Consider the following 20,132-nt stretch of genomic DNA (forward strand, 5'->3'; position numbering starts at 1 on the left):
TTAAGGTAAAGTACTAACAAAAGTATTAGATGTTTCAATTCAAAGTAACATAATTGTCAGAAAAATGCCCGGATTTTTATGTAAAAGTCTTCTGAGTTGGCCCCCTTCTTCCCACTTAGATTGTTCAGTTTGTCTCAATACTGTAAAAAGCTCGGAATAATTCATTGTTAACATTCTGGTTTTGTTTTGTTTTGTTTTGTTTAATTTGCTAAGAGAGCATAGTATCTCTGGAGCGACAGAGTTTATGAATCTGTACTCATTCATCTTCAGATGTTCCATTTGAAAATGATTTCTCATTTCCTCATGTTTGTCCCCAGCTAATAATTTCTTATAAAATGGAATTAGCCACCAGCATTGTTCATTAATTTCCCCTTAAGATGGTATTGGTTTGCAGACTGTAATGCTGGAAAACAGATATGTTTTTTAAAAGCAAACTCAAAATTTCCTCTGAATTGCACTTTGGAATTTTTCTGTGACCCCTGCAGGCAAATAATCACATTAAAACAAAAGGTCTCCTTCACACATTCAGTTATAAATAGATCCATAGTACGACAGTCTTCCCGCATGCATCAGATTGACATGGAGAACTCCCTGCCTGAAGGTAAATATATATTGATATATAGAGAGAGATATATAGAGATATATATCTACATATCTATATATATTTATATATAAAACACCTAGCCCCCCAAAACTTCTAGCCCCAAACTGTGAAAAGTCTGATTTAGCAACTCAGTTTTCCTTCTCTTCTTTTTACCTCAAACAGAATTATTTCACACTACCGGGCAGTTTTCATCTGATGCTTAGCCATTAAAGAATGGAGGAGAAAAGTTATCTTTTGCAAACAGTGAATTGCTGAAGATGAGTAAAAGCTGTTGCAGCCGTCATTCCTCTCCCCAATTTCTAATCCCTGGATTTTTTCAAAGAAAGATAACCTCCTCCCCAGCTGACAGCCTCCTTGCCTCCTTCCCAGCTGACAGCCTCCTTGCCTCCTCCCCAGCTGACAGCCTCCTTGCCTCCTTATTCTGCCCACCTCCCCCACAACACACACACACACTCCCAAGGACATCTGCTTTTACTTGCCAGTTTCCCAAAGGCAAGATGTTTCCCAGTAGTTGAGTCAGATATTGGCCTTGAAGAGTCTGTCTCAGAAATTTAGGGGTGATCCATTTCACCCAAAAGTTAGGTCAAAATGTATATTATGTTTTAACCATTTGGGACCCGCAGATTCCAAGATTAACTCTAGGTTTGAGGGGACCTAGGTCAAGCTCACAGAAAATCAACTTTTTAGGGTCTTTCATGTTCCATTGATGCGCCTCACTTGGTTGTCCCCAAATCCTTGTTCTTGCAAATCCTTGCAAACTTGCATCCATTATACAACTTCTAAACCTCACCTGGGTTACCAGGTGCCTTTGTTACAAAACTGATTGGGAGTACAATAATCTAATTTGTTAGGTAAAAATCAAGACCTTGAGCATAATTAAAGGTATGAAACGAGAAGCAGGAATTTGGGACATCATATAAAGTCAACTCTGATAGCAACATCATATTTTAATAGCAAAATCATCAGAATATGGAAGTGAATCTGATTAATTAATATGCCCTCCCCCCAATAAAAACCTACCTTATTAATTCAAATTGTAAAAGAAATGTCAAAATTGTTTTTGTAATAGGATCTTCTTTCTTATTCAACTTTTTATTTGATAAAAATTCTTACTATGTAAGAAATGAAAAAAAAGTCACATCCTTTTAAGTCTACTCTGCAGTTTTGTTTTGGCTTGTTTTAATATTTTTTTCATTGAGGGGTAGTATGTCAGCTATTCTGCTTGAGAATATTGAAAGGATATCTTAAAGAAAATTTTTGTATTATAAAATAATCATTGCCTCCAGTAAGTGAGCAAGAAAAAAGGCACCAACACATTTGAATATAGAGCCTCTGTTACTGGCATCAGTTCATTGCTTGATCATTGCAGGGAGTCAGTCATTTACTGTAGCATATAATGAATGACCTTGGGATAGTAACTAGATTTATTATTTAATCATATTTGAGTGACAATACAATAAGAATTGTAAAATGACCCAAACTGCCTCCCGATGGTCTATCTCTTTCCTGATCGCAATTTGTTCTTCTTAGGAATAGTACTGTGGGGAAAAAAGTGCTGAATAGTAATCAGATGAGCTTGAAAGTACAACATATGGTAACCAGGGAGGCTTGAAAATAGAGTCAATGCAATAACAAGATTAATGCTGTGTTCGTATCAGTTCTGTTTCATAGGAGCCTTTTAAGACATCCAACACAATATCATTTCACTTTTACTGCAATTTTTAAATTTTGGTTAAAAAAGAAATGGAAATCCCAAGCCAAAAAATATGTTCTTCTTACCTTTTGTTTTTTTGTCTATATATTTCCCTAGAATATTCATATAGTTCCTAAAAAATTCTTTACCTATATTTTGTCTTTCAAATGCTCTGTTTTTACCATGACACTAAATATTTCTAAGGTGTCCTTTTACATTTTTAAAGGTTTCCTTCAAACTACTGCTGATGAGTTTTGCTTTTACTATGCAAGAAAAGATGGTGGCTTGTGCTTTCCAGATTTTCCAAGAAAACAAATCAGAGGACCAGCATCTAACTACTTGGACCAGATGGAAGAATACGACAAAGTGGAAGAGATCAGCAGGTTCATAAAGATAAATGTTCTTTAATCTTAAAAAAAAAAAAAAAGAAAAGAAAAGAAAAAACCCGACAAGTCTTGTGGTTTTAACAATGAGTCAACTGGCTATGCTCATGTCCAGCAGCTATATCCTCCAGATGCTTTTTGTTTTCTTTTTGGTAGTTTGCTTCTCTAAAATCATATTCGCTTAAATGCTTTTAATGCTGAGACTAGTAATCTTCTGTTATGAGCTTGGCTTCTCTCTGATTCATGGGAATTTTATGAGTATAGTTTTAAACTTGAATTTTATGATAGTTGTTAGCTTATGGCACTGTGGAAACATTCAGCACAATTATTAGTAGCAAATCAGAGTTTTATAAATAGATCTTAGAACTTTCTCTCTGAGTGCCTTTCTGTAAGGTTTAATTATTGTGAGTAAAGTCAGTTTTAATTAGTCACTGAAAGATGAGATAGTGAGCTTGTGAAATTTTAAAATACATATGTGTTTTGATTCTCTCCTTTACTTCCTAATAGAAGGCTTTTTTGTGTTTTTTTTTTTTTTCTTTTCATTGAAAAGAATTTAAAAGAATCAGAGTGTGACCTTGGGTTAGCAGCCCTTCGTGATTATCAAAACCGTTGATTCCTAGAGGAAATATATTTTGAAAAGGATGCTAAGTGCATCCCTGACCTCCTTCATCTCAAGAAAAGCTTACTGGTTTTCTTTAATTTGTTTAGAAAGCACAAACACAACTGCTTCTGTATTCAGGAGGTTGTGAGTGGGCTGCGCCAGCCCGTCAGCGCCCTGCATAGTGGGGATGGCTCACACCGTCTCTTCATTCTGGAAAAAGAAGGTTACGTGAAGATACTTACCCCTGAAGGAGAAATTTTCAAGGAGCCTTATTTGGACATTCACAAACTTGTTCAAAGTGGAATAAAGGTTGGCTTTTTAAATTTTATTTATCTTTGCTCTGGCTATGTTAATTTTATTTTAGTGTTCTCCTCACTAAAGGTATTTCTTTGTAATAAAAGAAATAATATAGGAGAAAATAAGGAGACAACATAAGGGAACAATAATTATGGCAACTAAGTCGGGACAATGACATTAAATTTTTAATGTTATTTGGTGACTATTAAGCAGTGCAATCAGATTGATATTTTTGACATGGTTTCCCTATGTAATTTACATACTTAAAATAATTATTGGTTTTATAAAGTATTTGTTTAAATATTGTTTAACAGGCATTAGAATTGTATATCAGCATTTGCTAGCAGAAACAAAGAGGTCTTTGGGTTACTTTGGCAATTGCAAATCATTCTTTTACCGCATCTGTGTTCGAGTCTGTGTCATAAAAAATGCTACTTATACTGTAATTTCCTTGTACAATATTTTTACAGGTAAGTCAGATATTTTTATCTATAATTAGCCACCTTTATAATATATAAGCCCATCTATTGCCTTCTTTCCCACTTCTCCAATTTGAATTCTCATGTTAAAGTAATCTAGTAGGTATATAAATAAAATTATTGTCAAGTTTATTTCACAAGAGAGTAACACAGTACAGTATTAGCAGTACTAAGCTATAAGGCAAATTGTGGCATTCTAAATTAAGACATTTAACAGCTCATGACCGTTTTAGAATGAAACGAACTAAGTATGATTGGGGAAGAACTGGTTATCTTTTTCTAAACTGGAAAAAAAAAATCAAAGGAGGATTTATACTCTGCTACTCATATCGAAATAAGCTCCTCTTTGCTTTGTTAAGCTCTATTCAAAGGTAAGAACATCAAAACCAGCAGAAACAAATCAGAAAAAAATATAAATATATTCGACATCTATCTATTCAATATCTACCACATGAAATAATTAGGGTGACTCAGTTAGAGCACAGAGAATACCTATTGTTGGGACCACCCAGCCTCAAGGCCATGTTATGACAGCATCACCAAGACATACTGCATAAGAGAAGTATTTTATGGTACTTGTGGTCCTTTAAGGAAAAGGACTTTGGCACCAAGACACAGATCATTTGGAAAAGCTGTTTAAATCAGTAGTTTCAACTTTCTCCCAATAAAATTTTTCATTACAATTCACAGCAAATATTCCAAAGTCTCTTAAAACAAAGCATTAGTGTTTTGCACATCAGAGTTCAATAAATACATTCTGAAATGTGTTCTGATAACTCATTGCAAGTGGTACCTCATGAGGAAGGAATAAAGATGCAGCAGCAAGTGCATTACTCACTACAAGTGTTTTACTTACCTTGAAAGTTAAACATGCTCTCTATAAAATAAAAAATTGGAGAAAGTGAAGTATTTTAAAAATCATCACCTATAATCCCATCAGTTAAAGAATATCACTATTAACATTTTGATATACTTTCTTCCAGTTTTTATATTAAAATTAAATGAATTTTTCCTGACTACAAAAGTAACACAGGTCCATATTAATAAATGTGGAAACAGAAGAACATGTTTTCTTATAGCTTTTTTCCTAAGAAGTGTTAAAATAAAATTGAAATCAAACCATATATACATCTTTTTAGCCTTCTTTTTTCACCTAACAGTATGTCATGGATATGTTACCAGATTTGGAAACTTTTCTCAAAAACTTAGTTTTTTTGAGTGTTCCATTTCCTTATTATGAGATATTTAGGAAGACCCCCACTATTTTCCTTTTATCATTGTAAATAATGTTATCTATCATTCTTGTATATATTATTTAACCTGATCGTGGATGATTACTTTAAAATTCACTGATAAAAAGAGCATTACTGAGTTGAAGGACATATGCCACAATACACATTGCCAATTTGCTCTAAAATTTAATATATCTTTGGGTATTTGAGAGAATAATACATAGTTTTCAAATACTATTTTACTTAAAATGTTGGTATTAAAAATCTGTGTATGATAAAATGTAGGTGAAAGAAATGGGCTCAGAATACTTGAAAATTTTGTTGTAAGAAGGAAAAAACTGATGTTCTTGTTTCTACTTCAGTTTAACTGCCTAAAGAATGCCCTGCTTCTAACTAGAGTTACGTCAGACGCCCTCTTCATTTACACCCATTCATTGGGATATGAATGAAAGTGTATCTTCTCTGACTTTGAGACACCTCATCATGCAGGAAAATTATACAAACTGGGGTATGACAGTGCCATGATTCTGCAGGCCTCTAGGAATTCTGCAGAACCCTTTATGGCCTTCCTTTCCTAGGAGAGCTGCAGGGCTCCTGGGGCTTAAAATAAACTTCGAAATCCATTCTTCTCCATATGTATTGATAGAATACATATTTCTACATTAAAGACATATTTCGAAGTGCATATTTTGGATTCCCTTAGTATTTGGCACTAGCGATATCAATAAGATAGGAATCTATCACATGGATATTTGAGTGTATACTGATAAGGGAGTAACAAGACCACATCCTTGTCGCTTCGAGTAGCTTATACAACAACTGGCCTTTATCTCAGTCTCCAAGGAACTCCTGTCACAAGTCACAGATTGGAAGTGTTAGAAGTGGCTACTGTTGGTTTGATGGGGCGGATGCCAGCACAGTCATGAGTTGATTAGGAATATGCCATTGACTTTTGTGGTATGCCCCTCAGAGACTTCTGAAGTGAAAACATTATCACAGTTACTTCACAGTCATTTTTCAGGCTTCTTGGTATGTGAATAGTTAGTTGTTCATGTTAGGGTACAGTTAGTGTATTCTGTGTTCGTCAATGATCATTTTGCATTAATAATGCAAATAGGAATTTTCATAAATTATTATGCATATCACTTCTCTAGTCTTTTAGTTTTAAAAATCCTAAGAGAGGGAATAAAGCTGTTTTAACAGACCAAAGTATTGACTGCAATTTTCAAATCACAGAATTAATAATGTATATGAAACCCAACCTTGGTATGTTTGAAATAAATACAGGACAAACCACAGATGATCTCCCCATGATATTAAGTAACGATCAGTATGAGTATATTAAATCAGACATAAAGAGGAACTCTTGATTATAAGAGTTTCTAAAAGCTAGTGCTGGCTTTAGGGAATTTGGAATTACTTTTCTGCTAATTGTCAATTAAGAATTGACAAGGATATCTGTCACCTGGTTAAGGACTGGCCTTTTTGTGGCAAAAAGCTAGACTTGGTTGATCTCCTTCAATCTCTACCAGCCCTGATTCTGATACCACCAGCAGAGCCAGTCATTTGGGGAACTTGGAAAACTCCTCCCTAAATGGGTCCTGACTGAAGCTAAAAATATGGCATCTGGTTTTTATCTAACACCCTGATTGTAGGAGATTTCAGTACCCTGTGAGTGTAACTAAGTTTCACCGAGCAAAAGTTAGGTGCAAAAGTGCAAAGCACCCGCTAAAGAATTGACTTCTTTCTGCTAAAGGAAATAAATTATGGAGTTGGATTAATGGAGTAAACTCTGTGCCATATGAATTTAAACTGCCATTTAGGAAGAGGTGATTCCATTCACAACAGCTCAAATCCTAGAAGACCGAGCTTTGTGAAATTGCCAAGAGTAAGTCAAAAATAGGTTTTAAAACTAGATAGTGGTTTGCTAGATCTTTGGTGCTAGTGCATTGTACAAGCTGACCACTCATACTGATGCTATGAAGAATGGCTCAAGTGTCCAACTGGTGAGCAAACTTTAAAATCTTCATTTTGTGTGTCTAGTGTCGGGGGGAGGGCTTATACCTTGTTTGTTGTTGATATTGTTTTTCCCAAAGAGGGAAATTCCAGGATCCTGGTGATTTGAAATCTTTAAATTGAGCTTATATCTGAATTACTAGTCAGAACTTCTGGAAGTACTAGAACCAGCCTCATCTACTTGAAGTCCTTGAGGATGATAGACCAGTGGTTTCCAAAAATGGCTGCAGAATAGAACCGCCTGGGAGCTTTAGAAAATTCTGCTGCCCAAATTAAATCAGAATATCTAGAGTTAGGACTCAGGCATTGGTACATTTTTAAAGCATTTACAGGTAATTTCAGAAGCACTGGTCTAGACTGAGCCAGACCCCTGGATCAGTTGAATAAGGAATGAGACACATTTTCTCTGCCCATCCATGGCCAAGTCATATTACTGAAATGACCACTGAGAGCAAATGGTTGGACACCAGTTGTCATTGTCCTGTACCTTCTGTCATTTACCTGACCTACACATATTACTTGTCCACTCTGAGTGAGGAGATGAGTAGTTAACTCTGTCAGCATTGTAAGATTCTTGATAGAAAGTTTCGGAAAATGACACTTAAAAATCTCAACATTTGGGCTTCCCTGGTGGTGCAGTGGTTGAGGGTCCGCCTGCCGATGCAGGGGACGCAGGTTCGTGCCCCGGTCCGGGAAGATCCCACATGACGCGGAGCGGCTGGGCCCATGAGCCATGGCCGCTGAGCCTGCGCGTCCGGAGCCTGTGCTCCGCAACGGGAGAGGCCACAGCAGTGAGAGGCCCGCGTACCGCAAAAAAAAAAAAAATCTCAACAATTCATTCTAATTGGACAATTGCTTTACCTATTACGTTTTCCTATTTTTGTTCCTTTTGGGAATTTGGTATTCAGCTAGTTGGCAAAATTGTTCTCATTCCTGTTCTTAAACTATGTAGTTTGCTATTATATCTGAAAGCCCTTGTTACGCCAGAAGTTACTCTAGTCTAATCTTACCAAACTTCCCCTGACCACCAAGGATCTGAAAGTCAGCCTTAGCTTTGCATGTGTGTGGCAGTGAAGACAAGCCTGCGCCTGTCACCTACAGGGTGGACCCCCAGGGAAGCCGACACACACCGTTCTCTGCACCCCAGTTCTCAGGGGCAGTCAGAGGACCAAGAGGCTCGCACCCGCAGCAGACAGAGCTAAGACTTGTCGATCATTGGAACAAGTGTGCCTGGGCTCCTGTCCCTCTCTATCTACTTGGGTCCTCATTTCAAAAGATGCTTTTCGAAGCAGTCCTTTTACCGCGGGAGGAGAGGACGTAAGGCTGAAAGCTGCTGACTGTCCGGGTGGCTGAGCCCATTGACGCCGGGGCTCTTGAGAGACAGTGGCCCAGGTGCCCAGGAGCCACAAGAGCATGTGGAGGAGGACGCAGCGTGTGCCGGGGCAGGACCCGGCCGGGCAGCCTCTGATTTCACATGCTTGTAAATCACATGCATACTTAATGAGAAGCGAAAGTTTAGTGAAATCCATTGCTCATCATCCCATTGGGATTGATGTCCTACTTTTCTGAAGTTTGTCAGAGACCCTTCCTTTTACATTTTCCTCTGTCTTTAACTGGTGATCTTATGGCAGCCCATGCAATGTTAGCGTATTTTTTTTCAAGTGAAATGAGTCAGAACATAAATGAGAAGCAACTTACTTTTCAAAACTGTTGTTGGAAACATAGCACGCATGTGTGCACACACGTACACATGTATGTGGCAGTGACTGGGTCCCATATCAAATGCTTCCTCAGGAAAATTGTTAGAACTCTGCTTTAAAGCATGCTTCAGGTCGAAAAGAAAGTGTGTGTTCGGTTGAAAGAAAACAGCAATATATTTAATATATTTGATAAATATTACAATAGAAGAGTCACCATTCTGGAATTTTTTGTATATGTGACATTTTTAAAGTTTGTGACCTATCAAACTACTGCATTAGAATTTATTAAATCTCATCTGAAAGACAATTGCTGTAGTGGTAGAAATAACCATTAGATAAATTCATTCTAAAAGTGGTAGAAAGTTAATTGAAGAGTCTTTCCTCAGATAAAAACTTTTAAATGCCTTCTTTTGGGGGTAGTTTAAAATTCTGGTTCCAAACCATTAAAATATAGATCCGCAAGTAAAATTTTTTACTGTGTTTTTTTTATATATATATATCAAGGTAGTAATGATGTGGCATTAAACCCAACTTTATTTTATTGAGTGTTGCTGACCCTACATCAGAATGCCCTGTACTCTGAGATAAATGTTGTTTTCAATTTTTACATAAGTCTAATCTCATTTTAAATCTAATACAAAAATCCACAGAGAAATAATTTTTTTGTCCCTTGGTCATGTGAAATAATCTCAGTGTAATTTCATTTGGTTAAGTTAATTTCATTTCTGGTGCTCTTACTTTTTTATTTTGGCATTTGCAATTCTACTGATAAAGCATTTTGATAAATGTCAATGGACATAGATATGGTGTATGCCAGTATAAACTGGTTTAATCTATAAAGTACTCTCCAGCATGCATCATGTTTTTTTTACTGAAGTCGAAACTGCAGTATGCAGGGTCCCTCCAGTTGAGTAAAGAAAGACCTGCTTTCTCCTACATTTTAGGTCCTGTAACTCACAGCTGAGGTGAGGAAAGCTTTTACATGAATGTCTTTATATTTATCTAAGACTTGAAGGGCAAAGGAAATAGAGCCTATAAATCTCAGAAGTCCTATGGTAATCATTTAAAACAAGTGAAAAACCAAGAAATCTGCACCCTAGAGAAGGTCACTGCCATCTTTCAAAGGCATCTGTCTGGACATGGCAGCCACCACCTCTCTGTATCTGACTAGAAAGAGAACAGAGAAGGGCTGCTGGTGATATCAGTTGGCATGACTTTCCAGTGGCTCTATTATCTAATGAAAAGGAAATCACAGGTGTCCCAAAACTGCCTCTAAGTAGTAGAAGGTAGCACAGTACTCCCTTTTAGAGACAGTCAATAGCTTTTCTTTCCCAGTACTAAAGATAGTCTTCAAGCCAGCCATGTTGTTAGCAAGAATACGGTAAGTCCCCTACGTACAAACGAGTCCTGTTCCGAGAGCACGTTCATTAAGTCCAGTTTGTTCTTAAGTCCAACAGAGTTAGCCTAGGTACCCAAATAACACAATCGGCTCTATATACTGTACTGTAATTGGTTTATAATACTTTTCACACAAACAACACGTAAAAAAACAAACACAAAAAATAAAGAAAACATTTTTAATTTACACTACAATACCTTGAAAAGGACAGCAGTACAGTACCACAGATGGCATCCAGGGGCTGGCATGGAGTGAACAGGCAAGAAGAGTTACTGACTGGAGGAGGGAGAGGAGGTGGGAGATGGTAGAGCTGAAGCATCGTCAGCAATGGGAGACGGAGGGCAAGTTGCAATCTCACTCACACCTGACGTTGATGGAACGCATGTTTGCATCTTTCAAAATTCGCAACTTGAAGGTTCATATGTAGGGGACTTACTGTACTCTAGTCTTCTCTCTTACTAATCATAACCACCATTCTTTTAAGCACTTACTTTGCTAAGCCATTACATAGAGTACCTCTGTAATCCTTCTGGTAACCCTGTGAGGCAGGTGTGCATATCCCCTTTCACAGATGAAGAGACTGAGAAGTTAAGGAAACTGCCCGAGAGAACACCACAGAGCCAGTAGCAGAGCCAGATTTGCAAGGCAGTTGTCGGACGCTGTGCTGTCAACCACGGTGCTGTGCTGCACTGTGCTTTTGATCAGCAGCCACTGCACAGGAGAAAAGATTGGGTAGCACGTTTAAGAAGCAGAGATGGGTGACGGTTGGTGTAGACATGCTCAGTGCTGCTCGTCCTGCCTCGCAGGACAGTGGGGAGGCTGAGGGCCTAGATCTAATGTCAAGCGTACAGACTTGGGTGCTAGTCACTGCATTCATACCACGTGCTGGTTGTTTGACTCTGGACAAGTTATTTAACCTCTAGGCTTGGTTTCTTCATCTGTAGTATAGAGGTGACAAAAGGTTGCACCTACGACTTTACGTGTACAATCTCACATGAATCCGAAGTACTTTGTAAGCATTAGCTGTTATCATCATCTATTACACTAACATGAAAAGAAGAGGAAGGAAAGGAAAAGGTGCCCAGCCCTCAGAATGACTTACAAGCTCCCGTGGCCACAGTTAACTATACTCTGTAGTATTTAACAGTCCCCCTCGTATGAGATTGGATGACAATTTATGGAAATTCCATGATAGTGTTAGTGTTTGCACCAAAATTATATGGCAGTCTTATGGGAGCAAAGTTATACTGATGTATGTCTGTGGGTTTACTTCCATTCAAAAAGATAAACCTAGAATATATTTTTTATCAAAATGTATAACTGGAGGAAGAGAACATCTTCATTTTTAGATCATCACCTCTTGGCATTAGGCGTAGGGCATTGCCACCTACCTCATTATGCAAAACGCCCCAGGTCTGGAGTTTCTCAGGGCACGTGCCTGACGATGATGAAGCACAAAGCAGCTGACCCATGAGTACAGCAGCAAAAGCTTCCTCAGCATTTCCTTGCTTTCAGAGTAGTTTTTCTCAACCTGGATATTATAGTAATGTAGGTCTTTTTGTGTGTTTATTTTGGAGCATGGTTTGTGTCACTCTGCCATAGAGTTAATAAATTGTAGGATTTGCAAAGGAAATATACTGAGACTGAAAACTAAGAAAGCACATATTTTTGCCCACCAGCAACAATCGCTCAAAGCACAGATTTAGAATCTCAGGATCTGGGAGGGGAGCAATTGGGCAAAGTTGCTCTGAAATTAACATGTAATGTCATGATACAAAGAGTGTATTACTCAACAAAATATTTTTGTAAAAGAAGCAGATGAGGTCAGGGAAGAGAGAAGTTTAAAGGAAGGTTTCAGAATTAAACAACATAACAGACATCAGTTCATTTATCATGAAATGTGCTAGAGGTCAGGTGCGAGAATATATAAATGAAATGATCTCAGCTCCCTCCCTCTCAGACCCCAGGCCGCAGTAGACCCTTGTCCTATCACATCAACTCAGTAGTTGGTAAAGAAAGCTTCCTAAATCTGTAAGCATGTTTGCTCCTTGATTTGTCTTCTTACCTAAGACCAATTTTGGGAGTTTGTTTATGTAGCATTTGCCTTTTAACAGACTTCTTTCATCTTTACATTTATATACTAAATATATAGAGAGATTTATGTATATAATATATAATATTTATGTAAAATAAACATGTACGTAAATGTTATCAATTACTATAATACATTTAAATTTATTTGTTGGTAGTATTCGCCAATTGACGTTTTGTTTTGTTTTGTTTTTAAAGTCTGAAAGTCTGCAATTATGTTGAACTATCATAATATCAAAGTGGCCAGAACTGAGGACATTTTGAAAAACTGGGTCACTGTCTAGAAATTAAAATCATCTTTGGAAATGCTATTTATTGAGACCATTCTGTAATGTGTTATAATGAGAAAAGTTCGAGAACATCTTTTTCTAAATCATGTCATTTTCTATCCCAGCTTGTCTTTGTGATACTAGGTGACAATGCATATGGCCACAGTGGCTTTCGGGAATTACCATCCAAAAGGAGTAAAATTTGACTCTTTTTCCTAGTGAATTTTCATTTTACTCTATCTGGGCGTGTTGTATACAACTAACTTTAAATTCATCCATTTACTCATTTTAAAATATTGTGCAGTTCCACAGGCCTAAATTTCAAATCACAGAAAATCTGTAAAAAATAATTATTTGTTTAAGACAAAAAATATGAGCTAATTATTCTATCATACATATATGTAGTAGCACAAAAACAAAAAAAACCGTCAATAAATTTGATCTAAACTAATACCATGATTGCTTGCGGTTGACATTATATTTAATCTGCTTGTAAAACTGAACCCAATAAGCTGAAACTAATATGAAAATAAAGCATGATGACAAAGGATCTTAAAGGTTTATATATTGTCACAAAATTCTTGAGAAAAGAATATTCCTTCCAAATATTCAAATATTGAATATTCTGGCTTTCTCTTTAAAAGTAACTAAATTCTGTACTTTTAAAAAAAAATTCTAAGAAGCTGTTTCCAAACCAACCTCTTATCCTAAAGCACCTTTGATCCAAAATGGATCACACAGTTAAATAAAATGACATCTGTCCTCAGGCTATTTCTAGATAGGGAAAACACACCTGTTCTAAGAACTCTTCGCCAACAGTTTGAAACTGTTCAGAAGAATTCCTTAAAACAAGAAAATACTATGTACAGAGAGCAAAGGGAAGATGCTTGAGGTTGGAAAAAATTAGGACAGCACTAACCCTTAAGAGGATAAAAAGATAACCCAATTTAATTCCCATTAAACTCTTAGCCTTTCTATGAAAGATTTGGTGATGAGATTCCCACAGTGCAAACATCTTTGTGGATGGATGTGAACACACCTGTTCAGGAAAAGGGAAACAAAACTTGAACTGACTCCCTTCCCACACAGGTCACCAAACATCTGTCATAAGTTATCAATTACTAGCCTAGACTGGACTCAAGCCTGTGACCTGAGGTTGAAAAAGCCACGTAGCTCATTCTGTCTCTTACCTAGTCTGTGGTTTTACCCTGTACCACTGGTAAAGCTTCTGTTTAAATCTCCAGGGGTTTGGAAGACCAGGTTGACCCCGTGACATTAATAATGTATTTACACCCAGGGTTTCCACGCACACCACCCTGGGGCTGATCTTAGTTAGGATTGTGTGACTTGCAGTAATGTAGGCAGCTCCAAAAAGATTTACCCAATAGTTGGCATAGTTCTTTAATTGCATAAGTTCCTTAATTGCAACCTAAAGACAATGTCTTCTTGTCCAAGGAAGGTTGTGTGTGTGTGTGCGCGCGTGTGTGTGTGTGTGTGTGTGTGTATTTTAAGATTTTGACTTTGATTAAATGTCAATACATATAAAACTTCTGCATAAAAGCAGAGAAACGAAACAAAGAAAGAAAACCAAAAAAGGCTTATGGGCATGACTAACTAGGTGAGCTTCTTCCCTTGTAATTATTAAAACTTTGGGTGACAGCATCAAATTGTCAATGCTTTGATCCCTCCTGTGTCTCTTTCCTGTAATATCCCACCTCAGTTGGGTACGTGTGAGAACTAATCTCTGAGTGGCTATGGCACTCATCCACAGAGTTTGCCAGTGGTTGTGTGATTTGGAGCAATCTGCTTAACCTTCTGTGATTCTCTATGTCCTCATCTTCGAAATCAGAGGACTAGGCTAAATGATACCTTAGGTCTTTTCTAGCTCTAAAATTCCGTGAAATAGAAAGCAGTGTAAGTCTCCAACATTTTCCAAGAAAATTATGGTAAAGAGAAGTGGTCAGTGTGGCTCGGGCATTGGCAACTCCACCATTGCCCAGGCTCAGAGAGCATGGGGCTCACTTTGCTTTATTCTGATTTTTTTCCTTTGCACTGATATAGAAACACAGGCAGTGTCTCTCAGTGCAGAGCCCACTGGGCACCCTACCACACTGACAGATAGGTGCACTCGCCTTTCCGGAAGGTCACCATCACTCCAGTTAATTTTTAAAAGCTGCATAACTCAGCATGAAGTGAGACTTCAGGTTTCAGTTAATGGAAGCATGATGTCTTTAATGTGTAGGAATAACAGGGTGGTAAGTTTTCAAACCTGGGTTCGAAGGTAAAGATACACCATGACCTTGAAGTGAGCAGTACTTGGTGTGCTGGGGAGGACACACTATGGAGCTGAGTGACAGAAGAGGAGAGTCCTCATAGGAGATAAGATTGCAGAGCACCTATGTGGTGCTGGCGGGGTGGAAGGTGTGCATCAGATAATGCAGGGTCTCACATGCTCTCCTAAGGTCTTTGGCTTTTCCTGTGAGTGAAAGGGGGAATCACTGGAGGATTTTGAACAGAAGACTGACATGGTCTGACTTAAGCCTTTTTTTATATATATATAAATTTATTTATTTATTTTTGGCTGCGTTGGGTCTTCGTTGCTGTGCGCGGGCTTTCTCTAGCTGCAACGAGCAGTGGCCATTCTTTGTTGCGGTGCGTGGGCCTCTCATTGGTGGTGCAGTGGTTAAGAATCCTCCTGCCAATGCAGGGGACACGGGTTCAAGCCCTGGTCCGGGAAAATCCCACATTGCCGCGGAGCAACTAAGCCCGTGCGCCACAGCTACTGAGCCTGCGCTCTGGAGCCCGCAAGCCACAACTACTGAGCCTGTGAGCCACAACTACTGAAGCCCGCGCGCCTAGAGCCCATGCTCCGCAACAAGAGAAGCTGCCGCAATGACTTAAGCCTTTTTAAACAAGATCAATAACAGCGGTGTAGAGATAGCCGGAGAGGCAGGGCAGGAGTGGAAGGAGGGACACAGGGAAGAATATCGACTCCTGGTACTAGTTCTGCTCTGAAAGTGCATTGTGCCAACGGGCAAGTCATTGACCACTTGAGCCTCAATTTTTCCCTGTAAAGGAGCGAATCAGTAATAGTTGAGCTTCCTTTCATTTCCAACTTTCAGTGCATCAACACTTGGAGAAATATTTAGAAATTTACCCTATTAAAGGTAAGCATTTTTACACATGGTGTTTACCGAATGTATACATTCTTTCCCATAGTTTTAAAGTGCAGATTTTAAAACTCAGTACCTTAACAACATAGGACATTTAATTGGTTCCGGTGAAAGGTTGTGAATTACAGGAAAATATCAGTTATGGTATTTAATATAAAGAAGAGGGCTCACTCTATACCAGTCGTAAATGTTAATTCATGAAAATGGTAACCACAACTAAAGACTATCTGTGTACTCACACACGTTCCTCCTTGGGAAATGTACATTTACATAGAGGAAGGGGGTCAGGTGATTACTTTTTAAAAGCGTAATTATAATTGGATTTAGTATATAAGAGGCCAAAATCCAGGTATCCTTAAGTCAGAGAATATTAAAATAATGATGGAATACAAAACTATGGCCTTCTAATAAGGAGGATACACAAATATTATTGTAGGGAATTTCTAACTATTTAAATTATAAAATAATGACCTAAAAAATAAAAATAAAATAAATAAAATAAAATAATGACTTGACTTCTAAAATATCCATAATTCACTCTCCAAAGTAGAATATTCCCAGATATAGTCAGTGAGTTTCTTTTTTGTTTATGCCAATGGAACCTTATTTAACTAATCAGTCTTCCGTGCTGTAAATTAAGATGGCAAAAAACAAAAAAAACTGGCTCCTTTTCTACCTGCGTGTGAATCTACAAAAGTTAATTTGGTTGTGCACAGAGTAACTAGATGTGAAAAACTGAAAAGGGAAAGAGGGTACGCTCCATCATTTTACTTGCACGTGTGAGGATTTCAGTGCTCTGTGTTTTCCTTGAACGAAATCCCATGGTGCCAATTAACCTAACGTATTCCAAAACAATTCTCTGTTTAGAAAGAATAATTTTCATTGTGGGTGTTCCTTGAAATCGTATGCCTCATCCCCTGTTATTACCAAGATGTGTGCTGGGCGATTCAAAGTACCAGCTTCACTTCCACGCACTGCATAGATTAGAGCTGTATCCCACACACAGTGTCAGATAATCTGTTTTGATTTTGTCCAATGCACACATATTTTCACCTTTAGTAATTTTTTTAATGTGGAAAAGCCCTCTCTACCTAATATTAAACCAAATATTTCATGTCAAAATTATCAAAAACACTCAAAGCAGGAGATTTGTTTTAATCGGGAAATCGCTTTTTCTTGCAAAAACTTTGCCATAAGTCAACTTTCCTGGCTTGGTTTAAATAGCATCTTCATTTTTCTTTGAAATAACGTGAATACATTTTTCCTCCAGTGTGAGACAAAACTGGACTAGAAAAGACTGAAAAGGATTTAACTAACTTGGTAAATACATTCTCCATTTTATTAGGCTGTGTTGTGTATTTGGATTTCTGGAGTATTTGTTTTAAACCTAATAAATCAATTAACCAGTATTCATTCTAAGATTTAATTTGGTGAATAGAATATATGTGCTTTTCATCAGGGCACACATCATTTTTAAGTCTGAAACCACCACACACAAAGGATTTAATTCCGACAGACATTTGTTCTCAGCATAAATACTTTAGGGCCAATAGTTGTCCCCACTTAATCATGCTTCTTAAAAGTGAATTCCAGAAGACTTGAGGCCCCAAATGACCCCTGGTAAGGTGAGTTGTCAGTAAATTACTTTTATGATGTGCCCTAGGGAAGCAAGTCTGCTAGAAACTTGGTAGGGAGCTGGCCCCCTCTTGCCTGTAGGGGGATGACCTTTAACTTTATCTAACCTTTGCATTTCTAATTCTAAATTTCTAGGAGGCATTTAGTCACATTGTTGGATATCTTATGAAAAGGGAGGCCTCTCCTGTGCCCATAAGATAGTGTTAACCACACATTTGTTGCTAAACTTCCCAATGAAGCATGCCAGGACGCTTTTTTATTTCTACAATTGACTTTTAAATACCAAACATTTAATGAGTTGAAATATAAATGAGTTCAAAACGGACTCATAGTTAAATTATGACTGCCTTGGGTGACATTTGGGAAACACTGCAGAAAATTTAATCCCTGTAATTTTGCTAATTTGAATTTATCGTGGCACTTGAAAATTTATAAGAGCCATTAAGGATGATTGAAGATAACTGCATCAGAATACATTTTTTTTCATGATATATTTAGTTATTGAAAACAAGTCTTGTCAATTTTTGTGTTGTCTCCATTATGAGAAAGTTTTTATTGTGCTTTAGGAGGATAATTACATCAAAATTATCAAATGTAGGAATTTAGATTCAGTTTTAGATGAAAAAATATATACCCTTCTTTGGCTGTCTCATACTGAAAACACTGGAAAATAATGCTCATTTACAGGATATAAAATACAAAGTGATCATTAATTTCTTGTTAATGATCAGGGCATAAGTTAGGTAGACCCAGATGTCTATGTTTTAGTTCCGTGAATGTCTAATTTTTCTTCTTTTCCCATTAGTTTTGGATGACATTGAAGAGACCAGTATTTTTAATTCTTTCCTAAAGCAAAATACTTCATTGCTCAGTTTTATTGTTTATAAGTGTATTATACATACATGTAAGTATGTATGTATATACATACACACATATATAATAGAACACTGTGTGGCTGAATGAAATATTGCTAAAGATAAGCTTCTTCCAAAAAATTATACACCTAATTTTTAATCAGACAATGTTTAGGTATTTAAATACATAGACTAAATGTAGAATATTTCTATAATCTCTCTGACTTACATGTCAGATTGTAACATAAGCAAAGCCAAGTGGTCTAAGCTTTGCATGTGATGTCAGCCCTTTGAGGAGTTCAGCGATATGCAGTCGTAGAAGCAATTAGTGTAACTTCAGTAGTTTTTTAGTGGGGAAGGAAAGAGATCAGCAAATTCTTTCCCGTAAACCAAAGGTTCTGGCTCAAGAGCGTATATAAACAAGATGTAAGTTTTAAATATAGTTTAAATGCCACCCAGGAGAAAAATTCAGCGGTAAAGAAGTTGTCAAGAGACAGGGAGCAATCTTTAAATGGTGAAGAAAATATTAAACTGGTGACAATACTTTAGGAATACATAGGCAGGTGCTTCCAAACGCTTCAGCCCAGAAGGTCCTCTTCCTCCTACCCCACCCCAGTTGTTTATCTTTGGATGTGGGAGGAGTAGCAACAGTAAAGTAACAGTCAAGCAGGATGTAGATGTAACTTGTTGATAACCCTAAGAAGAGTTTAGCTGAGAAAATGGCCATCAAACTCACAATTTTGAAATGAATTTGGAAGCAATAGTTAGAATACAATAAATGGCACATTTTGACACTAAAATTCAAACTATCTTAGGCTGTTTGCTCGTTTTAATCCTACCAAAAGCATTTGTTTGTCATCATGTATGTTCCTACTGAGATATGGCCGGGCGTTTTTTTCTTTGTGTGTGTGCTTGTTTTTGTTTTGTTTTGTCAAAAATTCTGCGCGGAAGTATCTTGACGGTTTTGACCGTTACAGCCTGTTCTGCTTTATTATTGCCTGGAGACTTGCTGTTCGATTACCATTGAACATGGACCAGAAGACACATTCATGTGTTAGGTACTGAACAGGGCCCATCTCTGGAACCCGACCAAAAAACACAGGACCTGGTGTGTGGAAGGTAATTCCGCAAAGGAAAATCAGAGTGTTCTGACCAAAAGGAATGGATGGTGGGCGGGAAAATCAATAGAGATCTGAGAAACTCAAGTTAACAGGGGAGAGGAAACAAAAAATTACCTGGTACGTGCTATAACGAAAGTCTGAGCTGAGTATGGGAGATCCCAGGGGAAAGAACAGGAAACTCCATCCATCTGAGGATGGTGGCACCTCACGGAAGGAATGACTCTTTAAGGGTATGGGCAGGAAAGAGGGCTGAGGCTTTCATGCAGGAAACATCATGAAAGGATTGAGATGGGGCTAGACATGTAAACTGAGGCAAGAGACAGCCCCCATAAAGGGTCTCGTATACTCAGGGATTCTGAGTTTCTTCCTAGAGTAGACAGCAAGGACAGTTCTGGCCAGCCCCCAGTGATGTATTAGGCTCTCGTGTAACCGGCTGCCTTCCTTAGGCTGCTGTGACTGCCCTACTTCCCCTTGTAGGGGATCTGGGAGCTTCTCCTTTTCCTGGAGGGCAAGGCAGCTCAAGAACTGAATCTAGAAAGAACTTAAAAATGAATGCAAAGGGAGAAGATCCTAGGGAAAACAGAA

At 37.7% G+C, this 20,132-nt stretch overlaps 1 protein-coding gene across 1 annotated transcript in view; it reads left to right on the forward strand.

Annotated features, from left to right (window-relative positions):
• The window catches only part of HHIP (hedgehog interacting protein), an 88,607-nt gene that overhangs the window by 10,327 nt on the left and 58,148 nt on the right, over positions 1-20,132 (forward strand). The window contains exons 3-4 of the mRNA XM_029235918.1: positions 2,524-2,680; positions 3,389-3,590. Coding sequence (XP_029091751.1) covers positions 2,524-2,680; positions 3,389-3,590 — 359 coding nt within the window. The remainder of the gene's footprint in view (positions 1-2,523; positions 2,681-3,388; positions 3,591-20,132) is intronic.

The sequence above is a fragment of the Monodon monoceros genome, unplaced genomic scaffold, assembly GCF_005190385.1.
Source record: "Monodon monoceros isolate NGI ecotype Baffin Bay Population unplaced genomic scaffold, NGI_Narwhal_1 Super_Scaffold_20, whole genome shotgun sequence".
Lineage (NCBI taxonomy): Eukaryota > Metazoa > Chordata > Mammalia > Artiodactyla > Monodontidae > Monodon > Monodon monoceros.